The 22,831-nt window shown below is 43.3% G+C and overlaps 1 protein-coding gene across 1 annotated transcript in view; it reads right to left on the bottom strand.

Annotated features, from left to right (window-relative positions):
• MEX3C (mex-3 RNA binding family member C) overlaps positions 1-22,302 on the bottom strand; it is a 25,029-nt gene extending 2,727 nt beyond the window's left edge. The window contains exons 1-2 of the mRNA XM_008261323.4: positions 21,096-22,302; positions 1-297 (exon numbers count right to left, since the gene is read on the bottom strand). The exon at positions 1-297 is cut by the window's left edge and continues 2,727 nt beyond it. Of these exons, the coding sequence (XP_008259545.3) occupies positions 1-297; positions 21,096-21,864 (1,066 nt within the window). The 5' untranslated portion in view covers positions 21,865-22,302. The remainder of the gene's footprint in view (positions 298-21,095) is intronic.
• Positions 22,303-22,831: the final 529 nt, after the last annotated feature.

Here is a 22,831-nt window from a genome sequence, read left to right as displayed (position 1 = left end):
TTTTAATAGTTGCTCCTTTGGGTCCAACCACTAACCCCACCACACGATAGGGGACCCTGACTTGGACGGTGGTCTGACCGGGCAGATTAGGACTACATGACAGCCCTCCCAGGGCAGGGCCGTTTTTGTTTCGAGATGCACGAATCATGGAGAAGTGCTCTGCAGCTGAGAGGATTTCTCTTTTGGCCATGGCAACATCTTCTTTCCGTCCAGTCACAACAAAAATGGGCTCTTCACCACGAACAGGTGTCTTGATATACGTGTTTGTCTTGGCTCTCAGTGCTTTAATTTTACAACCTGTTTGAAAGAAAACATTTCATAAGAATCAATATCAACTCCACCAATGTTTATAAAGACAAAACACAGAAGGCTCCTATCCAGCTAAATGTCTGGCAATGTGTGTGTGTGTGTGTGTGTGTGTGTGTGTTTTTTTTTTTTTTTTTTAAATAAAACCTTCCTAATCCCCACTAATGCTCACAGTTTGGAGGTCTTTGATTTGGGACAAGACTGCAACTGGGAGGTATTAAACTCGTAAGTCAGGCTTATTTTCTTCCTTTTGTCAGGAGTCATTGCAAATGATCAATAAAGTAGTCTTCATAGGTAAGCTATCACACGAGTGGGTTTGATTTTCACAGCTCTCATGATTTACCACCTTTTAGGGTTAGATGGCAAAGGGAAACAATGCACATTGTGAGATACTTACCAACTATTTTGTCTCTCCTTTAATTTATACAATAACTCTAAGAACCAGACTTTTAACCTCCTTTTACTGATAAAGGAAACTGAAGCTCAGAAAAACTGTGTACTATGTCAAAGTTCACACAGCTAATAAGTGGTGCAGCCAGAATTAATCCAGTCTGATTTCAACATCTATAGTACTTCTGTTACCTGTAGCACCTCAGCTTTGGCAATACCACAGAAGTACTGGCACTGACTTCAAATAGACTGCCTTACCATTTTACCTTTTATTCTTGCCCCTGAAAACTCACAATGACAACCAATGCTCGTGGCTAGGTCTCACTTTTGCTTTCGTCAGTCAAATTCTACTTATTAATCACTTTATTAAGGGTCAGTTGTGTTAATCCCCGTCTTGTTTATGCTACCTGTACTCATGCTAGTAACTAAGTTACTTATTATGCAAATTAATGAAATATGAATATAAATATGAATTAGTGAAATATAAATATAAAAGACATTGTTTCTATGGAAGTTAAGCTGAAAATTTCAATAAAGTAGCCTGGGGATAAAAAACTGCTGTTTTATGGGTCAAACAACTACAAAAGCCTCGGGTAAAAAAAGTAAAATAATAATTTGTCTTCTCTGTAAAGATCCTGCTCCATTCAAAAGAATGAGATACTGGGGCTGGCTCTGTGGCGCAGCAGGTTAATCCTCCACCTGTGGCACCGGCATCCCATATGGGCGCTGGTTCTAGTCCCGGCTGCCCCTCTTCCAATCCAGCTCTCTGCTATGGCCTGGGAAAACAGTAGAAGATGGCCCAAGTGCTTGGGCCCCCACACCCACATGGGAGACTGGGAAGAAACACCTGGCTCCTGGCTTCGGATTGGTGCAGCTCTGGCCATTGCGGCCATCTGGGAGTGAACCAATGGAAGGAAGACCTTCCTCTCTGTCTCTCCCTCTCACTTTCTGTAACTCTGTCAAATTATTAAATAAAACCTTTAAAAAAAAGAATGAGATACTTTACAGAATACAGGTGCTGAATATGGTCTTATTCAAAAATGACTACCCTAGGGGCCGGCACTGTGGCTCACTTGGCTAATCTTCCGCCTGCATCCCATAGGGGCACCGTGTTCTAGTCCCGGTTGCTCCTCTTCCAGTCCAAGCTCTCTGCTGTGGCCTGGGAAGGCAGTGGAGGATGGCCCAAGCACTTGGGCCCCTGCACCCGCGTGGGAGACCAGGAAGAAGCATCTGGTTCCTGGCTTCGGATCAGTGCGGTGGTGGCTGTAGCGGCCATTTGGGGAGTGAACCAATGGAAGGAAGACCGTTCTCTGTCTCTCTCACTATTTCTATCTGTCAAAAAAAAAAAAAAAAAGACTACCCTCATTGGCAGATCCAGACTCAAAGGATTGTGTCCCCAAATCCTAGGCATATTTAACATTAAATAAAATATTCAAGAATTACATAACTTTTCATAATTCCAAACTTAAACCAACTTGGGTAATCACTGTTTATCAGTGCCAAGTGTGTAAGGTTTAAGGGTTTTATATTATAATATGAAGTGTCAAATACACAATTAAGGCATAAAACCTTGGAGTTGCACTTTTCAAAGACCTTAACATGAAGCTTGTCAGAACAGATTTGTTCTCATAAACATACCACGCTACACCTTGTTCCTCAGAATACAGAAGCCAGGGACATCCTGTTGACAATTTGAGGTCTTTTCCTTAAATTGCCCTTTCCTATTCCCCCCCAAACAAACGGATCATGTGTAAAAACCCAGATTTTACTAGTAAATAATTTCTACCTTGCATAACTGCAACAGGTTCCCACCCCACACTAAACAGGTCTCCTTCCTCCAGTCTTATCTTATGCCAATCAATTTTCTATACTTTTGTCAGAGGATGCTTTCTAAATAAAGCACAGATCACACGATCACTTCTTTGCTTTATCAGTCATCTTTTACCACAAGGATAAAGTCTAAACAGCACAGTGCACAACTCTGCTTTCATGGTCTCTCTGCCTCTCTCTAGCTTCGCCTCCTGCCACTTCCATTTCCCCCTTCTCTCACTCCTTAAACCCTGTAGAATGCTTTAGTTATATTAACCTCCTGTGGTACATGTCAGTGCTTCCTTGCTTCTAGATCTCGAATACGTCTCTATTTTTGCCTCTTTACTCCTAGCTCTGTTTGCTTTAACTCCTGTTAGTCCTGTAGGTTTTAGGTTGGATGCCTCATCCTCTACAAAGCTTCTATGTTTGTGTGACCTCTCTAGCATTCCCAAAGTGAAAGTTGACTATAATGTAAGGAGATACGTGGGTGGCTATGTTTCATTTGTTGAAAAACAAAATTAAATATATATATATATATAAGAACCCTGTGCTGGGAGCTGGTTCTGTGGTGTAGTGGGTTAAGCCTCCACCTGCGGCATCGGCATTGGCATCCTATATAGGTACTGGTTTGGGTCCCAGTTGCTTCACTTCTGACCCAGCTCTCTGCTGGTGGCCTAGGAAAGCAGTATAAGACGTCCAAGTGATTGGGCACTCACACCCACATGGGAGACCTGGAGGAAGTTCCTGGTTCCTGGTTTTGGATCAGCCAAGCTCTGGTCATTGCAGCCATTTGGGGAGTGAACCAGTGTATGAAAGACATCTTTCTCTCTGTAACTCTGCCTTTTAATAAATCTTAAAACATATCAAAACAAAGAATCTTGTGTTTTTTATGCATATTTCTCTGAAGCTAATCTTTGTTGTGCTTTAAGACTTTTGTGTTCTGACACCATATTGCTAATCCAATCTTGTTGAAAGGAGTTGATTATGGTAACCTCACTTGCAGTATATTCAAAACAACTTTACTTACTATACTGAACTTTTGGATTTTAACCACAAATGAAGATCCTGTTCCCCCTTTCAACAAACTGTGGAACTTCCCTTCCTCAAAGAGCTTTCCCAGGTTTCTAATTTTTCCTTCATTATATTACATTTTCAAAAATCTTGCTGTTGGTGAAGAGAGCTAGATTAAGAAGAGGGGAGCTAAAGACTAAATTACCAGTTAAGGAAGTAAACCCAACAAACTAATGTTAAAGATGCTGAAACTTTAAGGCTATATTCATTTGAAAAGAGCGTGGGAAGAAAAGGGGCTAATAGCAAATTGCAATCATGTAAGGGCCAGGGGAAAGGGGTGATCTGAGAATCTATCAAGAAATTGTTGGTGAGTCAATTTTCTGCCTCTGTAAGACATGGAAACTTTCATTATAAAGCACTTCCATCTACAATGAACTACAGGAAGATGAAACTGGTGATGTGGCACAAGTTTTATCTACAAATGAACTGGAATATGAGAGCAATGAAACTTCTCTACTATTTGCTTATCCTTTACATAGGCAAAATGTCCAGCAGACTCCCTCATTCAGACTAGTAGGTGTGGCTTGGGGCTGAGATGAAATCACAAGCCACTGAGCAAGAAGTGTTTAATGGAGAGATGCCTAAGAAATCCCAAAAGGGGTATGTGAATTCACAACTAGTCACACTCTCCACTCTGGGAGATGTTATTATTCAGTTACATGACTTCACATTCTGCGCTGCAACAAGCAGGCAATCTGCTGGAATCACATTCCCAGCAGACAGTCCTGCTCATCCTGCAGAAAAATATCGGGCAATTTCTATTAGGAAAAGGGAGAATTAGCCTAAGGATCTAAGGTCGACTCCTTTCAACGTTTACTATTAGAACACTGACTTAAGTAATCGCTTTAAATAAATATTTCTTCGACTATAAGCAATTGTCAGTTGCACTACAGCAAAACATTTTCTGTTTGATACCTAGTAGATATACGCGCCCCCCCCCCCAAAGCCCAGATTTATTTATTTATTTATTTGAAAGGCAGAATTACAGAGTGAGAAGCTAGCGCTGGGCTAGGATGAAGCTGGGAGCTTCTTCTGGGTCTCACACATGGGTGTAGGGGCCCAAGGAGTTGGGCCATCTTCTGCCACTTTCCCAGTTGCATTAGAAGGGAGCTGGACTGGAAGACTGTGCAGCTGGGGCTTGAACTACTGCCCTTATGGGATGCCACTGCTGTAGGTGGCCATTTAGCCCACTGCAACACAGCACCAGCCCCAGATAACTGTTTTAACCATAGCAATACATTTAAAGCTACACAAGACACTATCTGGCCTACGGTTGGCACTAACAAATGGGGTGTTTAATACACGGGTCACTGGAAAGAGATGTTTGAGTTTGGACTACATCTGAGGGGATAAAGTCAGGAGACAGGCCTACCCAAAAGGGCCACTAGCAATGAAGTACAGAAAGAAAGAAGGGGATGAAGACAAAGTTAACCCCTTTGAAGTTATCACCAATAAAAACAGGAAAGTACTCCTCTCCCTAAATTTTCAGGAGAGTTTTAAATACAGTACCTTAATTCAGACTGGGAAATAGAAACTTCACCAACTGTAACATTGTTTTTACAGGATCATATATATTCTGAATTTCAAACAACTAACACAGTACTTTCGGACACATTCTAAAGTTGGACACCACTTGAATAGGTAGTGTTTTTATTTTGTTAAAAAGATTTATTTGAAAGGCAGAGTGAGAGAGAGATCTATTATCTGCTGGTTCACTCACCAGATAATATCAACAGCCAGGGCTGGGCAGGCTGAATCCAAGAGCCAGGAACCCCACCTAGGTTTCCCATACGAATGGCAAGAACCCACGTCCTTGGGCCATCATCAGTTGCTTCCTTTGTACATTAGCAGGAAACTAGATTGGAAGCTGGGACCCTAATTAGGCACTGGGACTTGGGATGTAGGTATCCCAAGTGGCAGCTTAACCTGTCACGCAACAACACCCACCCTGGGTTTTTACAAAGCGACACAAACGAAACAGGAAGAAACAAACTTGCTTTATAATTTGAGGGTGGGGTAGATAAAAAGCTTTTAAGTATTTTAGACTCACTTTCCATTTGGAAATTCAGATTTTTAAAAAAATCATGGAAGAATTCATAATCCCAGAGTGACAAAAAAACTTAGAAGTCATAAGAGTATAATAAAATAGACTATACTTTTAAAAAATTGCTTCTAGTAAAAGTCATCAAAAAAAGCAGAAAAATTAAATTATTTATAAATCATCTCACTTGTGGCTAATTTCTTTCATACATATACTGTCCCCCCTCAAACACCAAAAATTCAACCAAATAGGTTAAAACAAACAGTTTATAGACAAGTAAACATACAAATGGTTCTGATGATGAAATTCTCATGGGAATTTAGTTATGATTTTTTTCCACCTATAAAATTGTCTACTATCAAAAAGTTTGTAACAATGCTAGCTAAAGGTGGGGAAAGTATAAACTATCCTTTCTGGAGGGCAGACTATACTATCAAATCAAAACTGCCTTGTGCCCTGGGCAGTGCTGTGGCGCAGTAGGGTAATCCTCTGCCTGCAGTGCTGGCATCCCATATGGGCACTGGTTCTAGTCCCGGCTGCTCCTCTTCCAATCCAGCTCTCTGCTAAGGCCTGGGAAAGCAGAAGACGTCCCAAGCACTTGGATCCCTGCACCTGCACAGGAGACCCAGAAGCAGCTCCTGGCTCTGGATTGGCCCAGCTCTGACCGCTGTGGCCATTTGGGGAGTAAATCAGTGGATGGAAGATCTTTCTCTCTGTCTTTCCCTCTCACTGGCTGTAACTCTACCTCTTAAATAAATAAAATCTTAAAAAAAAAAAATATTCCCTTGTGCCCTACAATCCTGTCTTACTCATCTTGTAGAAATACTTGTTCAGGTGCAAAATGATTTCAGTTATTGTTTGGAGTATCAAGAGGTCAGAACAACTATATAAGGGAGTATCATGTACTCATAAAACAAGCTTATTTGGCCAGGTTAAAAGGGAGACTTACTTTTCATTATGTATTTTAGTTTTTAAGAGCAAGCTTTGAGGCAGACCAATGCACTACCTTTCCCAAGAAATATGATTAAATTAAAAAGAGTATAAAGAGATGACACATTTTGCTAGTCATATCAATTAAGACTTTTGGCTAGTTTTACTAAGATTATTTTAAATTACATGAATAGCAGGGTAAATTATTTCAAAATCTCCAAGCTGAACAACGTTTTGTAGCTCTAAACTGTAAGGATGAACACTTGTTTTCTTACAGTTGCAGTTAAAAATCAACATGTTGATCTGCATCCAAGGTGGTCAGTGGGCAGAAGCCTAGAACAGGCCAATAACTACAATAGCACTAACACATTCATAGTTGTAATTTTAACTTGATTTGGAAGTAAATTCCACAGTGTCTCCAACTTGTACCTGGTGTAGGAACCCACTTTTGCCTTTCTATATCACTGTTGTTGGTGCTCTTTCACCTTAAAACCCTTTAGCTGCAGGCAGGACTCTGGTCCTCCCACTCCCTGGTCTCGTAAAGGATTCTGCCTTGTTCCTAAGGATAAAGAGGGCCTCTCTCAGCTTTACCAAGGAGGTCCTCTGTTGCTGGTAGAGATGAAAGCAAGAAAAGAATTTGAAATTATGGTACACTTAGTGCTTTCAAACCGTGAGTTACCGTATCAAGTTAGTGGTTTATAATCAGCATTTAAAAAAAAAGAACAGAGGGGGTGGGCGTTTGGCCAGTTAAGATGCCTGCACTGCCCCATACTGGGTTTGGTACCTGGATTCAATACCAAGCTCTGGCTCCTGACTCCAGCTTCCTGTTAATGCAGACTACTCTGGGTAGCAGCAAGTGATGGCTCAAGTGATTGGGTCTCCACCACCCACCCAGGAGACCTTGACTGAGTTTCCAGCTTTCACTTCAGCACATTCCACAGACTGAATTAGCTCTGTTTGTCTCTCAAATAAATAAATAGAGAAAAACTATGTGTCTCACATTTTTAGTGAAATATATACAATGGGCTGCAATATTAAAATGTTTGTTTGTTTCTTGATGTGGGTTACAATCAGAAAAGTTTAAAACCACTAGACTAGATCATCTTAAAGGCCACTTTCTAGATCCACAAAACCTAAGAAAGAATGTACTTATAACAGCAAAACCAGCATAGTGATGTAAAGGCATTATTGAGATCTGGGACTAAGAACTGATTCTGCACGTGAAATTCCCACAGCTGAAGACAGTAACACTATATTCAGTTCTGCTCTATGGTCAACCAAAGCAGCTTCTGGAGCCTGAGAGCCCAGAAATATGTATAATATTGAATTTTAATAAACCATTTCCTAACCACCAGAAACATATCTTGGACACCCAGAGCAGAATTTATAACTAATTTTTAAGCCACAGTTCATTTAGGTGGTGGCAAAAAGACCACGTGGCCTATCTACACAATTTGGTCCAATTTTCCAACAGAAAAAGCATTATATAATAAGGAACTGATTTAACACTCAGGTCACTAACAAAGGAGTTTACAGTTAAGCAGAAAAATGAAAGCCAATGGAGTTGTTGACCACTCACTACTAAGTCCTTTCAGCCTCAGTACTTGTACACGTGGTAGTATGGGGAGTAGAATTTTAAGATGGCCCCAAGCGTTCCAGCCCTGGTGTACCCTTTCAGTCAGCCAAACACTACTGGAGGTGCCACTGGGAAGGGACTTTATATGCAATTACAGTCCAAGTCAGTTCTCCCTAAAATGGGGAGATCATCTAGAACATCTGGGTAGACCTGATCTCACCATGAGCCCTTTCCAAGTGTTTTCCAACTGGCTTCAGAAGAGCAAGTCTGATGTTAGCTCTGGCTAACATGGAAGACTGTTGTGAACTGCCTGTGATGATCTTACAGCCAGGAACAGTAGGTGGTCTCTAGGAGTTCAGACTAGAAGGAAAATGGAGACCTTCATGCTACAAACCCAAGGAGATGAGCTTGTGTGAGGACATGAGCCCCAGATGAGAACTGTAGTCTTAGCTAATACCTTGACTTTAGCCTAGTGAGGCCCTGAATAGAGAATTCAGACTTGCACTGTCTGAACTTTCCAACCTACAGAAACAGGTAATTTGTTTTGTTTTAACCTGCTAAATTAGTGGTAACTTACATAGCAGCTAAAAATTATTAGAGTTCTTAAGCCATTAAGGACTCCACAATCAATGCTCCAAGAGAGCAGAGATTAAAATGTTGGGCATCAGCATTACATTCTTATTTAGTAATCTACAAGACATTCTGGAAGGCTTTCAATTAGAATCAAGCAGGGACTTTCGACATGAAACACTATATTTTATTAAGGTGTTAAAAGTTAATATGAGGGTACTTCAAAAGTTTGTAGGAAAATAAAATTAAGTCTATTGTGATGAAAAATATTTTAAGAGATTCATATTTTATTTGAAAGGTAGAGTTAGAGAGAGGGAAAGACTGAGAAATCTTCCATCTGCTGGTTCACTCACTCAAATGGCTGCAATGGCCAGGGCTGGGCCAGGAGCCTGGAACTTTATTTAGGTCTCCCATCAGGGTGGCAGAGACCCAGGTCCTTGGGCCATCTTCTGCTGCTTTACCAGGTGCATTAGCAGGGAGCTGGATGGGAAGTAGAGCAGCTGGGACTTGAACCAGCACTTCAATATAGGATACTGGTGTTGCAGGTGATGGTTTAACCTGCTGCCAGTCCCTGGTGCAAAAAATGTTGAAATCCATGCATAGTTTTCTCATAATACATATTTTTGGGGACCTTATATAAAAAGATTAGACATCGTTTTTCTGGTCTTTAATTTGCTTATGATCCGCTTTGGTTTTCTAATGCTGCCATAACAAGTTACAATGACTTCAATGATGCAAATTTATTATTTTCAAATATACTCACATTTTTACATATATTTATTATTTACAGTTCTGGTGCTCAGAAGTCTGACATGGCCTGTTCCCGTCTGGGAGCTCCAGGAGAAGGTCTATTTCCTTATACAGGCTGTTGGCTGAATCTGGGGGCTAGCAGTTAACAGACTGAGCTGCCCTGGTGGCTACCAGCTGAGTACAGTCCCAACTTCTAGAGGTCACTTCTCGGCACGTCACTCCCTTCCTTCATCTTCAGAGCTAGCAAGGAAGGCTCCGTTCTCATGCTACAAAACCTCTTTTTCTCAGGTCTCAGACCCAGTTGGGAAGCTTTTCTGTTCTTAGAGACCCAAGCAATTACACTGGGCCCACCAATATGACGTCAAGCAACTCTCCCAAGCAGGGTCCACACCCTTCGTCACATTTGCAGACTTGCCAAATCTGGTAACACACTCAGTCTCTAGGAGGTTACAGTATGGACATCTTGGTAGGGACATCTTCGGGTGGGAAGAATTATTCTTCCTATCACATTAACCTTTTCCTTTCCTCTAATTATTTCCCCCTTCTTCCAAGTACCTAATTTTGAGTTATGTATTTGGTTCGTGGAAATTTTAAACCCCAACCCAAGAATAGTAACCCAATGGCCATGGCAGGAAAGGTTTGGGGAAGTACAGGCAATGGAATAGGATGAGGCGACAGAGCTAAGTCAAATAGGAAGAAAAGAAACACACAGTTATGTGCCGCATCAACAGCATGTCAGCCAGTGACTGACCACATATGGCTGGTGGTCCAAATATGTTGCCTCGTGAAACCATAGCTTAGTTTGCATAGGCACACTCTGTGCATTGGCTAAAGTAATGTGTTTCACGTAATGCATGACTGTATAAGCCAAGTGTTGACAAGAACTCCTACCAGATGACTGTGTTTATGTTGAGAAGTGAGTGGCGTGGTAGGAAAGCTGTCTCCCACCTGTCCTACGGGCTCTGTCCTGGTGTTTCTAGTCAAGTCACTCCTTCTAGGGAAGAAAAGCCCTTTACCAATCAGAGATAGAAGTTCCCTGTAATGCTTGAACTCACCCACTCAAAAGTTAAGCTCCCTATTTCCAGGTGATATAAAGGAACCATCATCATTTCTGCTCCCAGGGAACTCAGTCTAAAGGGAAAACTGTTATGCAAGCAATACTGATAAGGTGACTGCTTTAATGAAAACACATATAAAGCAGTAGGTGCAAAGAAGATGCCTCTACCGCTTACATGAAGTGAAAGGTGGCTTCAAAAGCATTTGAACTGAAGCTTAAAGAAAGTGGTTTTGCCTGGGTGGGAAGAATGGAAAAACCTAAGTGCAAAAGCAGGGGATAAAGAATACAGGATGGGACAGTGGTGAGCTCACAAGATGACATTGGGTCAATCTTGTGAGAGCTTGAAGTGACTAAAGGGTAAAATGGCGGGGGATATGGCTGGAGGGGAAGCAGAAGTCTTCAATGTCAGACAAGAGAATTTAAACCTTATCTTGTAGGTGCAAAGAATTCTGAGTAGAGGAGTGACATGATCAGATACTTAGGTTAGTGGAAGCTTAAAAGATGGAAAAAGAGACTGGAGGCTTACCTTAATAGGCTATCATTAACAATCATTTGAAAAAATTCTGAGAAATAAAAGATCGTATGCAGAGCAGGGACTATGTATGACCACTGTTATGTTCTAACATTTATTATATTTATTTCAAATTTTTGAGTTTTGATAAAGTTAAGTTCAGAAATTATGTTCATTATATTTCCCATTTATTTCATGTATTAGCTATGTATATAATGTGATTCAATAATGCTCAAACCCTTACAAACATCAAAGCTGCATTATGTGTATATTTTCACTTTTGGTAGTTCTCTGGGTATAGCTTTCTTCAAAAAGCATCTAGGGGAAATCATTACTCACTCTCTTTAATAAAGATGGGGAGAGAAGTGTGGAATCTGAGTAGCTCTTTTACCTTCAAAATATTTCTTTGGTTTGATAATAAACCCCTGCCCCTTCTGCCCCCCCCCCCCCCCGTAAGTGGCCATTACCCACCTTCTCACCCTGACACCATCACCTCTTAACCATATCTTGTTTCTGTTCTCTCTGTTCAGATATTTCCTTAAGTAACCTGAAAAACCTTACTAGCACATATCTTCCTCCAAGTGACCTTTTGGAAAAGATGAAATATATGTGTGAGAGGCCTTTTGGAAAAGATGAAATTGTATGTGTGAAAAGTTCCAGAACACAAGAATACAAACTAAGGTATAATACTATTATAGCTACCACACTGAGTCATTTAAGGCCCAGTTCAAAGGAAACAATACAAAGAGCAAAAAACTGACTATCTGCAGGACTGGGTTCCAATCTACCAACAGTATGGGCTGTTTCATGTTATGTCACTCAGCCACCAGGTCTTTCCCAATGCTTATACATTATGATCATGTTTCTCTTTTCCTAGCAAATACAGTCACCTCTAATCCACAAAGTGTTCCGGACAACAGACACCACATTTCATGTGCACATGTCTATTCTTTCCTCAAGGAAAGGCTGGTGGAGCGACGGCTGGGAACAGATAGACCAACACTTGCCAGTGTTGGGAACTTAACAGGGCACTGAAGCTTCACCTTTCCTGCATGCACAAGGGACCATGAGTATACATTTTTCTCACTGAATAGTTGTATTAAAAGCTTATTGTAATATCTGTTATTCAGTTCAATGCTCAGCAAAAGGGAGCTTTTATTTATTTTTTAAAACACTACTTCTCCACCTCTCCCAGCAAGTATTTCTTGAGCAAATTCAGCTCTCACCTGGCAGACTGGACTTAAGCTTTGAAAACAAAATTTTACAGAGTGCTTTAGGAATTTTCTAAGCTCTCTCCTAGATACAGCTACATTTAATCATCATAAGAGTGCTTTAGGAAGGGCAGAAAAGAGGTTCATTGAACTGCTCAAGATATGTAAGCTATAAAATTTTTATCTCAAACGTAAGTTGTCTTAATTCCATACTCCTTTCGCTACTCTCTATGACTTATTCCTAAAAGCATATCATTTCATATTTCATGATATATTACAATTAATGAGTGATCATATTACTTAATGATTTTACAGAAAATAAGGTCTTTTTCCCCTTGAAAGAGTCTAATGGACTAGTCAAAAGTTCCTTTCACTTTATAAGAACTCAATTTCAGTATTACATCTCCCAAAGACTGATAAACATCAGCTAAATCCCAACAGGAGTTTCTAATGCACACAATTCAGTATTTTAGATAAGTCATTTGAGAACTGATTGCATCCCCCAAATATACAATATAGGAAGAATAGTTTTTCACATGTCCTTCTTATAGCTTTAATTGTTTTCCCCCACTTTTTATTTATTTGGCAGACGGAGATTTGCTGGTCACTACACAAATGCCTGCAACAGGTAGGGCTGGGTTATGCTGAAGCCAGGGGCCTAGAACTCAATCCTGGTCTCCCATGTGGGTAGCAGGGACCCCAACAGTACTTGGGCCATTACTTGCTGCTCTACAGGTGTGCATTAGCAGTTAGTTGGAAGCCGAAGTGCAGTTGGGACTCAAATCCAAGAACTCTGAGATGGGATGCAGGTGTCCCAAGTGGCATCTTAATCACAGTGCTAAATTCCCCCCTCTAAAGTAAAAATTATTGACTTCTTTGTTGTTGTTGTTAAGAATATACTTTGAGGGGCCAGCACTGTGGCGTAGTGGGTAAAGTCGTGCCTGCAGTGCTGGCACCGAATATGGGTACTGGTTCAAGTCCTGGCTGCTCCACTTCTGATCCAGCTCTCTGCTACGGCCTGGGATAGCAGTAGAAGATGGCCCAAGTCCTTGTGCTCCGGTACCTGCGTGGGAGACCCCGAAGAAGCTCCTGGCTCTGGATAGGTACAGCTCTGGCTGTTGCAGCCATTTAGGGAGTGAACCAGCAGATGAAAGACCTGTGTGTCTCTCTCCCTGCCTCTCTGTAACTCTGGCTTTCAAATAAATAACTCTTTAAAAAAAGAAAAAAATACACTTCAATTCACTTTAGGGATCAGTACAAAAGCACTTCAGCCATCTGGAAAGTGAATGGACACATGATCCCTGTCTCTATTTTTCTCTACCAAATAAATTTTTTTTTCTAAAAAAAGGTCTCTAGTTCTGAATGAATAGTTGAGGGGACAGTTTTAGGAAACAAACTTAGAAAAATTTAGATTGTGAAAACTAAACTAGCAAAACTGGGAGCAGGTATCAAATCAACCTAACTGCTAAATGAAAATCTGATTTATTTTTACAAATGATTTTAGGTACTCACTCTCCTTGGACAAAAAATTAGACTGTAACAGGTATGAATGAGAGGGGGCTGGCGCTGTGGCATGGCAGGTAAAGCCTCTGCCTGCAATGCCAGCATCCTATAAAGGGCACCAGTTTGAGTTTTGGCTATTTCAATATGAATCAAGCTCTCTGCTATGGCCTGGGAAAGCAGTGGAAGATGGCCCAAGTGCTTGGGCCCCTGCACCCAAATGGGAGACCAGGAAGAAGCTCCTGGCTCCTGGCTCCTGGATCGAGCCCAGATTCGGCTGTTGTGTCCATTTGGGGAGTGAGCCAGTGGGTGGAAGATTCTCTCTCTCTGCAACTCTGCCTTTCAAATAAATAAATGAATTAAAAAAAAAAAAAAAAAGAGGTATGAGAGATGATCCATCCAGCCCAACTTCATTTTATATGTGAAGAAAATGAAGCCTAGAATTGTCCTGTTATAAACTAGTGGCTCTAAAATCATCATTCTCGCAACCTGCCTTACCTTCCTTGTTCACAAATTTTAGGGGAGGTGAATTCTCTGCATGTACAAGTTATTTAAAACAAAACAAAACAAAACAACACCAGAGGTACTAAAGAGGACCCCCTTGCCCCCAAATGCACATCTTTTTTCACTTATTTTACACAGAAGACAAAAAACAAAACAACACAAAAACACAAAACCTAGTGTTTCTTTCTGGCCTTTCACTAACAGTTGAAATAGCCATAAGAAGGTATAAATTAGAGATGAAAGGTAGAACAGTTTTCCTTCTAGTGAGATGTAAATTATGCTCAAGTCCTTCAGCATATGTTAATAGAAATTATTTTTGTTCGGGTATCATATAATGGACTAGATTATTTGTAAATAATTCTCTTCCAGATTAGCTTAGTTCTTTACTAGGAAATATACTTCCAAACCTCCAATTTTTAATACATTCTAAAACATACAAAGTGGGTAACTGATTTGTCTAAGACAACAGACAACAAGTGGTGAAATTAACATGAGTTTTCTAACTTTAAGCTTAATGTCGGTTCCTGCAGTATCCTAAATGGTATGTGGGACATATACGGCAAAGGGGAAGGGAGGGTGTGCAAAGAAGGCAGCTAGTAATAAAAACATCAGCCCCAAATGCAATTATTTTACACTGGTGACCTTTTAGGGAGGTATCCTCTAGTTGTTGGAACCATTTCTCTTCAATCACATTCAAGACCAGTTTTTTTATGCTTACCTTCAACTAACAGTTTATTAAAGAATTTAATCATTTTAAGGCCTAGTCTTATTATTCCATGTTATAACTTTACCTGTGGTCAAAGCAGGCTTCACTGCAGTAACGAATTATAGAACTTGCTTACTAGACAAAAGTAACAAACCACGTACACTGTCCTTAAAATCCAAACACTGGCACTGAAGAGGTTCTATAGTTACTCAGTTTAACCGAAAACTCTCAAAATCAATCATAGAATACAGATTTGAAATACGCAAACAGCACTGGCCCATGAATACATTCAATTTAGTATAGCTGTTTGGTAATCCTAACATTAGAAAATTATTCTCAAAGGCTTAAATATTAGATTTAACCTTTGTTAATCTCTGTATTGTAACTAATGGTAGCATGGAGAAAAGAAAAAAGTAAATTCACAAATTACGATATGTATGTAAGCCATTTGGGAAGCATTAAGGATGCAGTTTAGTAAATAATAATACTAAAAATCACTTCAGAATCACTTATCAGTGGAGTTTTAAAATAATTATCCAGTCTACTGAGTTTCCTAAATACTTTTTTAGAGCTGCAAATACATGTAGTAGCTTATGAACATTTTAATCTATTTTTTTCAAGTTCAACTAAATTATAAATTCTATATGGCAGAAATTACACTGTTTAAAATCTTGCAACACTGATTTGTACTGTGTACATAAAATAGTACGTGGCAGCCGTCGTGACTGTTCATTAATATTCCAGCTCTCTCCTTATAGGAACTCTGTAAAGCACATTCTCACCCATCTGAAGTAAGGTGTGTCCAGATGAGTCACTCAGATTAATAAAACATGAGTGGATGTGATAAGTATTACTTCCGGGTCTAACATTTAAAGGCCAGTGTGTGCCATGCAATAGTCTCTCATCCTCTGGCACTAGGGGAGATCCTTAACATTTGAGATGGTGGCTGCTCTGTTGGCTTGAATCCCTGAATGATTAAAATGAGCAGAGCCCCTGTGAACAAGAAATTAACCCTGGCTGTCTTAACATGGAGATGTCAGGGTTCTTTGTTACAATAGCCATAGTGCCAGTACTTAACACATACTCAGACACCGGCTGGTCCTAGTTCTATTACAGTAGGACAATGTGCGAAGAATGTGTGTCTCCTAATGCTGAGAAAAGGTGAACAACATTAAACAGAATGGCTCTAAATCAACTTCAGATTGACTTTAATGAAAGTAACATGGGCTTATCAACTGTAGTTTCACATGTCAATTTTGTACTATCCAGAATCTCTAGAAGTACTGTAGATATGATTGAGCCCAGCTGCAAGAGATCTTAAGTGTAGGGAATTTAAGTGACATGCCCAAGTTTACAAAGTGAATTGTTGGCAAAGAGTAATCAGAATCCAGGAATAACTATTTCTCATTGCTGCCTCTTTCCAATACAGCTGAACAGAGTCCTACAGGTAATTTGGTTTAGCGTGCATTATTTATTTTTACATTGAAACAAATTCTAAAGCATTTTTACATTTAGTTTGGGACAAAAATATTAAATTTTCCATACATTCTTCAATTTGTACAAACATTAAACAAATTAAAAACTGAATATACTAAATTCTTCTTCATAACTCAACATTACCTTTCTTCAAAAAAAGTAAGATGTATGAAAGAACTACCTAAAATTCCAACCCATTAACACTGCTGAGATTCTTCCATGTACAAATCTCTAGAAGCATACTAATTCTTAAATATGTGGCTGGTTGGATCATTTTTAGGACGTTGGTCACCAGTGAGTAGAAGATATGCCTTTGAATTACCACTTATTTTCCATTTCATCCCTAGTGAATCAGAATAGTTCATTAACTGAATAAGGCAGGAAGAAAATGCCATGGATTTCCCAGCCATCTGCAAAACTGAATTGTTCCCAATGGCCCCAGAGCTAACAGTACAAACCATTATCAACTAAACTTAAATATTAAAGCCTAGAGAAGTTTTAATTTTTAACGTTTACACACATACACACACACATTAACTTTATGAACTACAAATGATAGTGGATTTTCTTAAGTAAACTAATTTGAATAGTGGTATTTTAAATTATGCATACTAGAAATCCAGTATCCTAACTTCAGATGAGTAGAACAGGACTTAACCCAGAATACTGTTAACCTTCCAAAGCAGAATGTTTCAGTAGTTGGAAGGAAGCAATGTGAAGTGGAATGAACTTTATCTTTGATGTCAAACCAACTAGTCTAAAGCTAAGTTCTATGACTTGAGCAATTCACCCAGCAGGGTCAGATGGCACTGGTAAAGTACTGAACACCAAACTAGCACAAACAAGACCAACAGCATCCTTCCCCAACAAGAAAGACTGTGCTTTGGCATTATTTTGAAACTGCTTATCATGAAATGTATCTTTTCATAAATAGAAAATTCATGTAAAGAAAACCAAGCTTGCTTTCTTCTAGTCAAACTCAAACTCATACACACCTTATTTTAGCTGGGCTAGAGCCTACAGAGGAGGTTCCACTGTAAGAAACTGTGAAAAATGGTCACAGGGAAGCATTTTAGCAACGTAAAACAATGTAAAGGATTGTTTGAAAGGTGATAACACACCATATCACTAGAGTCAAAGCAGTTCAATAAAGAAGAAAAAAAGTCCAAAATGGCTTATTTAGTGATAGCCAAAACAGGATGCAACTTGAGTGCAGGAAAAAATTAGAACTCCTATATCTATTTTTATTGCATTCTTTGAGATTTTTAAACATGTTTTATACTACATTAGCATATACACTGTTCATAAATATCCAGATATTGGGAATATAACCTCTTTTTGGACAAGATGTACAAATAAAAAGTCTGGAGATGATTTTTCTAGATTATGAGACTAGAGAACACATCACACCATCAAGAGTTCTTTTTATTAAAAAAAAAAAGATTTATTTATTTGAAAGTCGGAATTACAGAGAGAGAGGAGAGACAGAGAAATCTTCCATCCTCTGGTTCACTCCCCAAATGGCCGGAGCTAAGCCCATCTGAAGCCAGGAGCCAGAAGTCTCTCCTGGGTCGTCTTTGCTGGTACGGGGCCCAAGAAATTGGCCCATCCTCTGCTGTCTTCCCAGGTGCCCTAGCAGGGAGCTGGATCGGAAGTAGAGCAACCAGGACTCATACGGGATGCTGGCAGTGACTTTACCTGCTATGCCACAGTGCCGGCCCTTAGACTTCTATCTGAACTCACTTTTTAGTCTACTGGGCATCAATGGCTAGAATAAAACCCACTGAGTAAAATTAAACCTCTTGGGGCAGGCATTGTGGTGTAACAGGTTAAGTCGCTGTCAAGCAATACTGGTATCTCATATGGGTGCTGGTGGGAGACCTGGATGAAGCTCCTGGCTCCTGGCTTTGGCCATTGAGGCCATCTGGAGAGTGAACCAGCAGATCAAAGATCTCTAATTTTTTCCCTCTCTTTCAAATAAATAATATAAATCTTAAAAATTTTAAACCTGTTATCCACTGTTAATATATGTTGTGGCTACTACGGAATAGATCTAAGTCTGCAAAATTTGGTCTTCAAATATATTGTGACTTATTTTTGATACTCTTATTCTAAAATGTTTTTGATTATCAATAAGCATCTTTAGTTCCTGGCTTTATTTTACAGAAATATTGGTTTCACAATAGATGGAAAGCGTAACAACAAAAAACAGGGCCCTTCCATTTACAAAGGACCATATGCTACCAGAGGGCATGAATACTCAGTGTTTGAAATACTCTGCCAACTTGCATGACCATCAAAATCAGTGGTTTGTATTTGTGACACTGGAACCAGAGGCCATCTAATTTGAGTTGCTAGTCTATGTGACTCAGAACTCCATTTGTCCTAATCTTGAACTCACAAATGTCTCCATCTGTGACATAATTATTTCCAAAACCAATTAACAGATGTCAAACAGCAAATTATGACTTTAGGTAATGAATAAAATGGCAGGAATGGATAATTCTTAAGTATGAAAATGTAGCACCCCCAAAGCAAACTGGAAAATGAAATGATTTGTCCTGTTTTACTCACTTGAGACAGGCAGATACCATCCCATGGGGAAACAATGGCACTATAAAAGGGTGTGAACACTAGAAGTCACCTGGTTCTCCACAGGAGTGTGCAACTACTTCATAGGTTTCATGTCCATGATGCTGGGGTGTGGGGCTGGCAAAGGGACTGCCAATGATCCACTAGTCAAATAAATGGTTCAAAACAGAAAAGGGCAAGACTGTCTGCTCTTAAGATTTAGGGTGATGACATACTTTTAACATTACTGTCCACTCTGGGAAAATACTAAGTGCAAAAGGAATAGTCAGCAACTTGTCTTCATGTCCCAAGACATGAACAGAGTCACATTTTTCTCATTATCCAATAAGCACAGCCCTAAAAACTAAAACTTTGCTATCATGTAATGGATGGTACAAAACAAACTTGGAGCTAATTTGATTACTTTTAAATAATGGATTTGTATAAAAGGTAGCAGTTTGCACAATTAAGGATCCTTTTATGTCGCTTAAAAGATATAATGAAGAACTAAAGTTTATTATTAAACTAAACCTACAAAATATACCATATCTTTCCCTTAGTGAAGCTGGCAGGCAAACATTCTTTTCCTTTGTGATCCGACCCCGCAGCCTAAGCGCACTGAAGCACCCTGTGGGAGGAAGTAGCATCTTGCATTCAGGGATCTCCACGCTCTGGCCAGGACACAGGCTTCCCCAGTCCTCCCCATCACTCCCTTTCACAGATACGCGACAGCACCGAAACGCAACACTACCTGCCCACCACACTTAGAAGTTACTCTTACTCACTTTCTTCAAGCTCTCTGTGTTAAACTTACTTCCCATTCTGAAGGCCCTGGAGGATGCATGTTCTCCTGGGATTGTTCTGTTTGCTACACTACCGTCAGTGCCATTGGGTTCACTTTAATGTCATTCTCCTATTGATCATACTGTTAGCTTCTTAGGGGCAGAAAGTTTGTCTGAATCAACCTCTCTTTCTCAATTCAATTACCATAATCTCAATGCCTGGGGCAAAATGTGAGCTTGATACAGAGCAGTTCTTCAGTGTTCTCAAGTGTGTGGCTAACTCACTCTGTATCTACAAGTTTAGAGGTTCTAATTTTATCTTATGTTGGTGAAACAGTTCTCTCCTGGATTATTATCCTAGGGATCTCCGCAAATAAACAAGGCGTGTGAAACCGAGTTCCCAGATCCACCGCAGGAATAACAAAGTTTTCACTTGAATGGCCTAAGCCTTAAACAGCGCCTTTCAGTGCCAAACACCAGGCTATCTCCATCCAGCTCTGAGACGGCTCTTCCTTTAATGAATATCTTACAGGAAAGAAATGAGACAACGTGGATCTGGGAAACCACCATTTTGACAGACCTCTTATTTATGTGTACTTAGACCACTTGGGAAAGATGAGATCATTTCAGCAGCAGCGCCATCATCTCTCTCTGACCCCAACAATGCTCCCAACCTAACAGTCCACAGGCGTGCATCAGCCAGGCCACAGCACGTCGCGGGAAGGCGGCACCAGGTAACACGCACCCCTCTCCTAAAGGGGAGAGGAGCAACACGAGAGAGCACGGGACTTTCCCTGAAAATGTCGGCTCCAGAGGTACTCCGGGCATCCCCTTCCCCCACCTCCACAAATCTACTCCTGGAATCCGAGACATAGGTCCTTTGTCTGCACGAGGTGGGAGGAGTCTGTCTGCAGCGCTGGTGCGCTGGCGAGCGAGGAGGAGAATGGACTGCAAACTGGACCAACGCATAAAGTTCCTTCATGACCTTACCGGCCCGTTGTGTGTGTGTGTGTGTGTGTGTGTTTTTCCGGCGTGCACACCCAAGCGTTCTAAAACATAGCCCGCGTGCCTTTCCCAGAGTGAGAACAAAGAGCTCGAGAGGAATGCGGCGAGGCCGACAGAGTTAGGCTGCTCTGGGAAGTCAAGTTCCGCAGCAGCCCAGGGCCGGGCGGGGGGCTCCGGCCGCCTCAGCATCCCTCGCCTCTCCCACCCCGTCCCTTCCTCCGTCGGAAGCGGCCGCGCCAAGCCGGGCGAGCGCTCTGACAAGCCCCGGGGCCGCCCACCCCCGACCCACTCGCCGCGGACACCCCGCCCAGGCCCCTTCCCGCACTCACCCTGGCGGCCCACGATCTCGGCGACGTGTTCGGAGCTGGGCACCGGCACGCACTCGGTGGTGTTGACGCTCTTCCTCCGCAGCAGGGCCGCCTGCTCCCCGTTCAGCGCGGCCGCCGCCGCCGCCGCCCCGCAGCCGCCGGGGCCGTAGGCGTGGGACAGCATCGCCGCCATCATGCCCTGGGCATCGTCCCCTCCGTACAGCACCCCCGCCGCCGCCGCCGCCTCCCGCGCATCGAAGCCTGCGGCCGGCAGCAGCACCGAGCCCAGGGGCCCGCCCGGGATCGGCTGGCTCTGCGAGGCGGCGGCCGCGGGCGGCGACAGCAGCAGCAGCGACGGCCGGTCCTCCTCCTCGGCCTCGTTCAGCTCCTCCTCCTCCAGCAGCTCTCCGTCCAGCTCCGCTTCCTCCGCCTCCTCCTCGTCCTCCTCCAGCTCCAGCTCGGCCGCCTCCGGGGCCGCGGGCCGGCCGGGCGGCGCCCGCTCCTCAGGAGACAGCCCCGCCGCCCGCCGGGCCTGGCCCTGCGCCGCCGCCGCCGCCGCCGCCGCCACCGCCGCCGCCGCGGCCCGGAGCGTCGGGGCGCCGGGCTCCGCCGGGCTGGGGTCGTCGAGGCCTAGCGCGGCCAGGCGCTCCCTCAGCAGCAGCCCGTCCCCCTCGAGCTCCGGGCCGCCCGCGGGCGGCGGCAGCGGCGGCGGCGGCGGCGGCGGGGGCGGCTGCGGCAGGGGGGCCGGGGCCGCCGCCAGGGCCAGGGCCGCGGAGCTGCCGCTCGGCATCGCGGCGGCGCGCTGTCAATGGCGGCGGCGGCGGCGGCGGCCGGGTCAGGCGCGGCGGGCGGCGGGCCCCATGGCGGACAGGGCCCGGGCCCTGCGGAGCGCAAACACCTTTCCTCTGGGGCGGCGGCGGGGCCGGCGACCCGGGCCGAGGCGCGCCAGGTCCGCCCGCAGGCCGGAGCGGGCGGGGTGGAGGGGCCGGGTAAGCAGGCAGAGGTAGGTAACTAGGTGGGTGGGTGGGGACGGCGGCGGGGCGGGCTGGTGGAGGTGGCAGCGGCTCCCCTCTCAGGCTTTCTTTTGTTTCATGGCCTTAACCAGCCCCCGGCGCGCGCGGCGGCGGCGGCGACGCCCCACGCCGCTCTCCGAAAGAAGCCGGCGTGCTCTGATTGGCTGCTTTTAATCTCTGGGAGCCCGCCCTCTCTGCCCGCTGCCTTCCAACTCTTTCCCCCTAGCCCCACCCCCCCACCCCTCTGGAGCCCCGCCCCTCCCCTGCCCAGAGCTTTCTGATTGGGTGAGTGTGACGAGCCAGCCCTCAGGCCCGCTCCTTCCGTCCTTTTCCCTCCCTCCTCCCCACCCTCCCCTTTCTCCAGGGGCTCACGAGGAGCGGGACTGTGATTGTTCGCTTTGCTCGTCAGTCTTTGTGACGTACGCCGTGGGGGCGGGGAAAAGGAGAGGTGGGGGACGAAGGCGCGGTAGCGGAGGCTGAAACTACGGACCATGCGGGCTTCCGCGCAAGCGCATTCACTCTTGGGAGTTCCTCGCTCCCGCCCGGCGTGCCTGTAGCCATGCAGGGTCAGGTGTTTTAGGGAGAGCTGTGGTCCGCCGCCTTGGGGCGGAGGGCCTTGTTCCCCTAGCTGGGGAGGGGGCTGGATCTGAGGACGGGCTGGGGAGGTGTCCTCCCTTGGGTTCGCGGGGGTGGCTTCCTGAGCCGCGTGGCTCCTGGGCCTCGCCTGCAGCCACCGGGGCGGGC

The sequence above is a fragment of the Oryctolagus cuniculus genome, chromosome 10 (genome assembly GCF_964237555.1).
Source record: "Oryctolagus cuniculus chromosome 10, mOryCun1.1, whole genome shotgun sequence".
NCBI classification, from domain to species: domain Eukaryota; kingdom Metazoa; phylum Chordata; class Mammalia; order Lagomorpha; family Leporidae; genus Oryctolagus; species Oryctolagus cuniculus.
The sequence above is the reverse complement of the archived record's forward strand: the minus strand, read 5'-3'. Positions and strand labels throughout refer to the sequence as shown.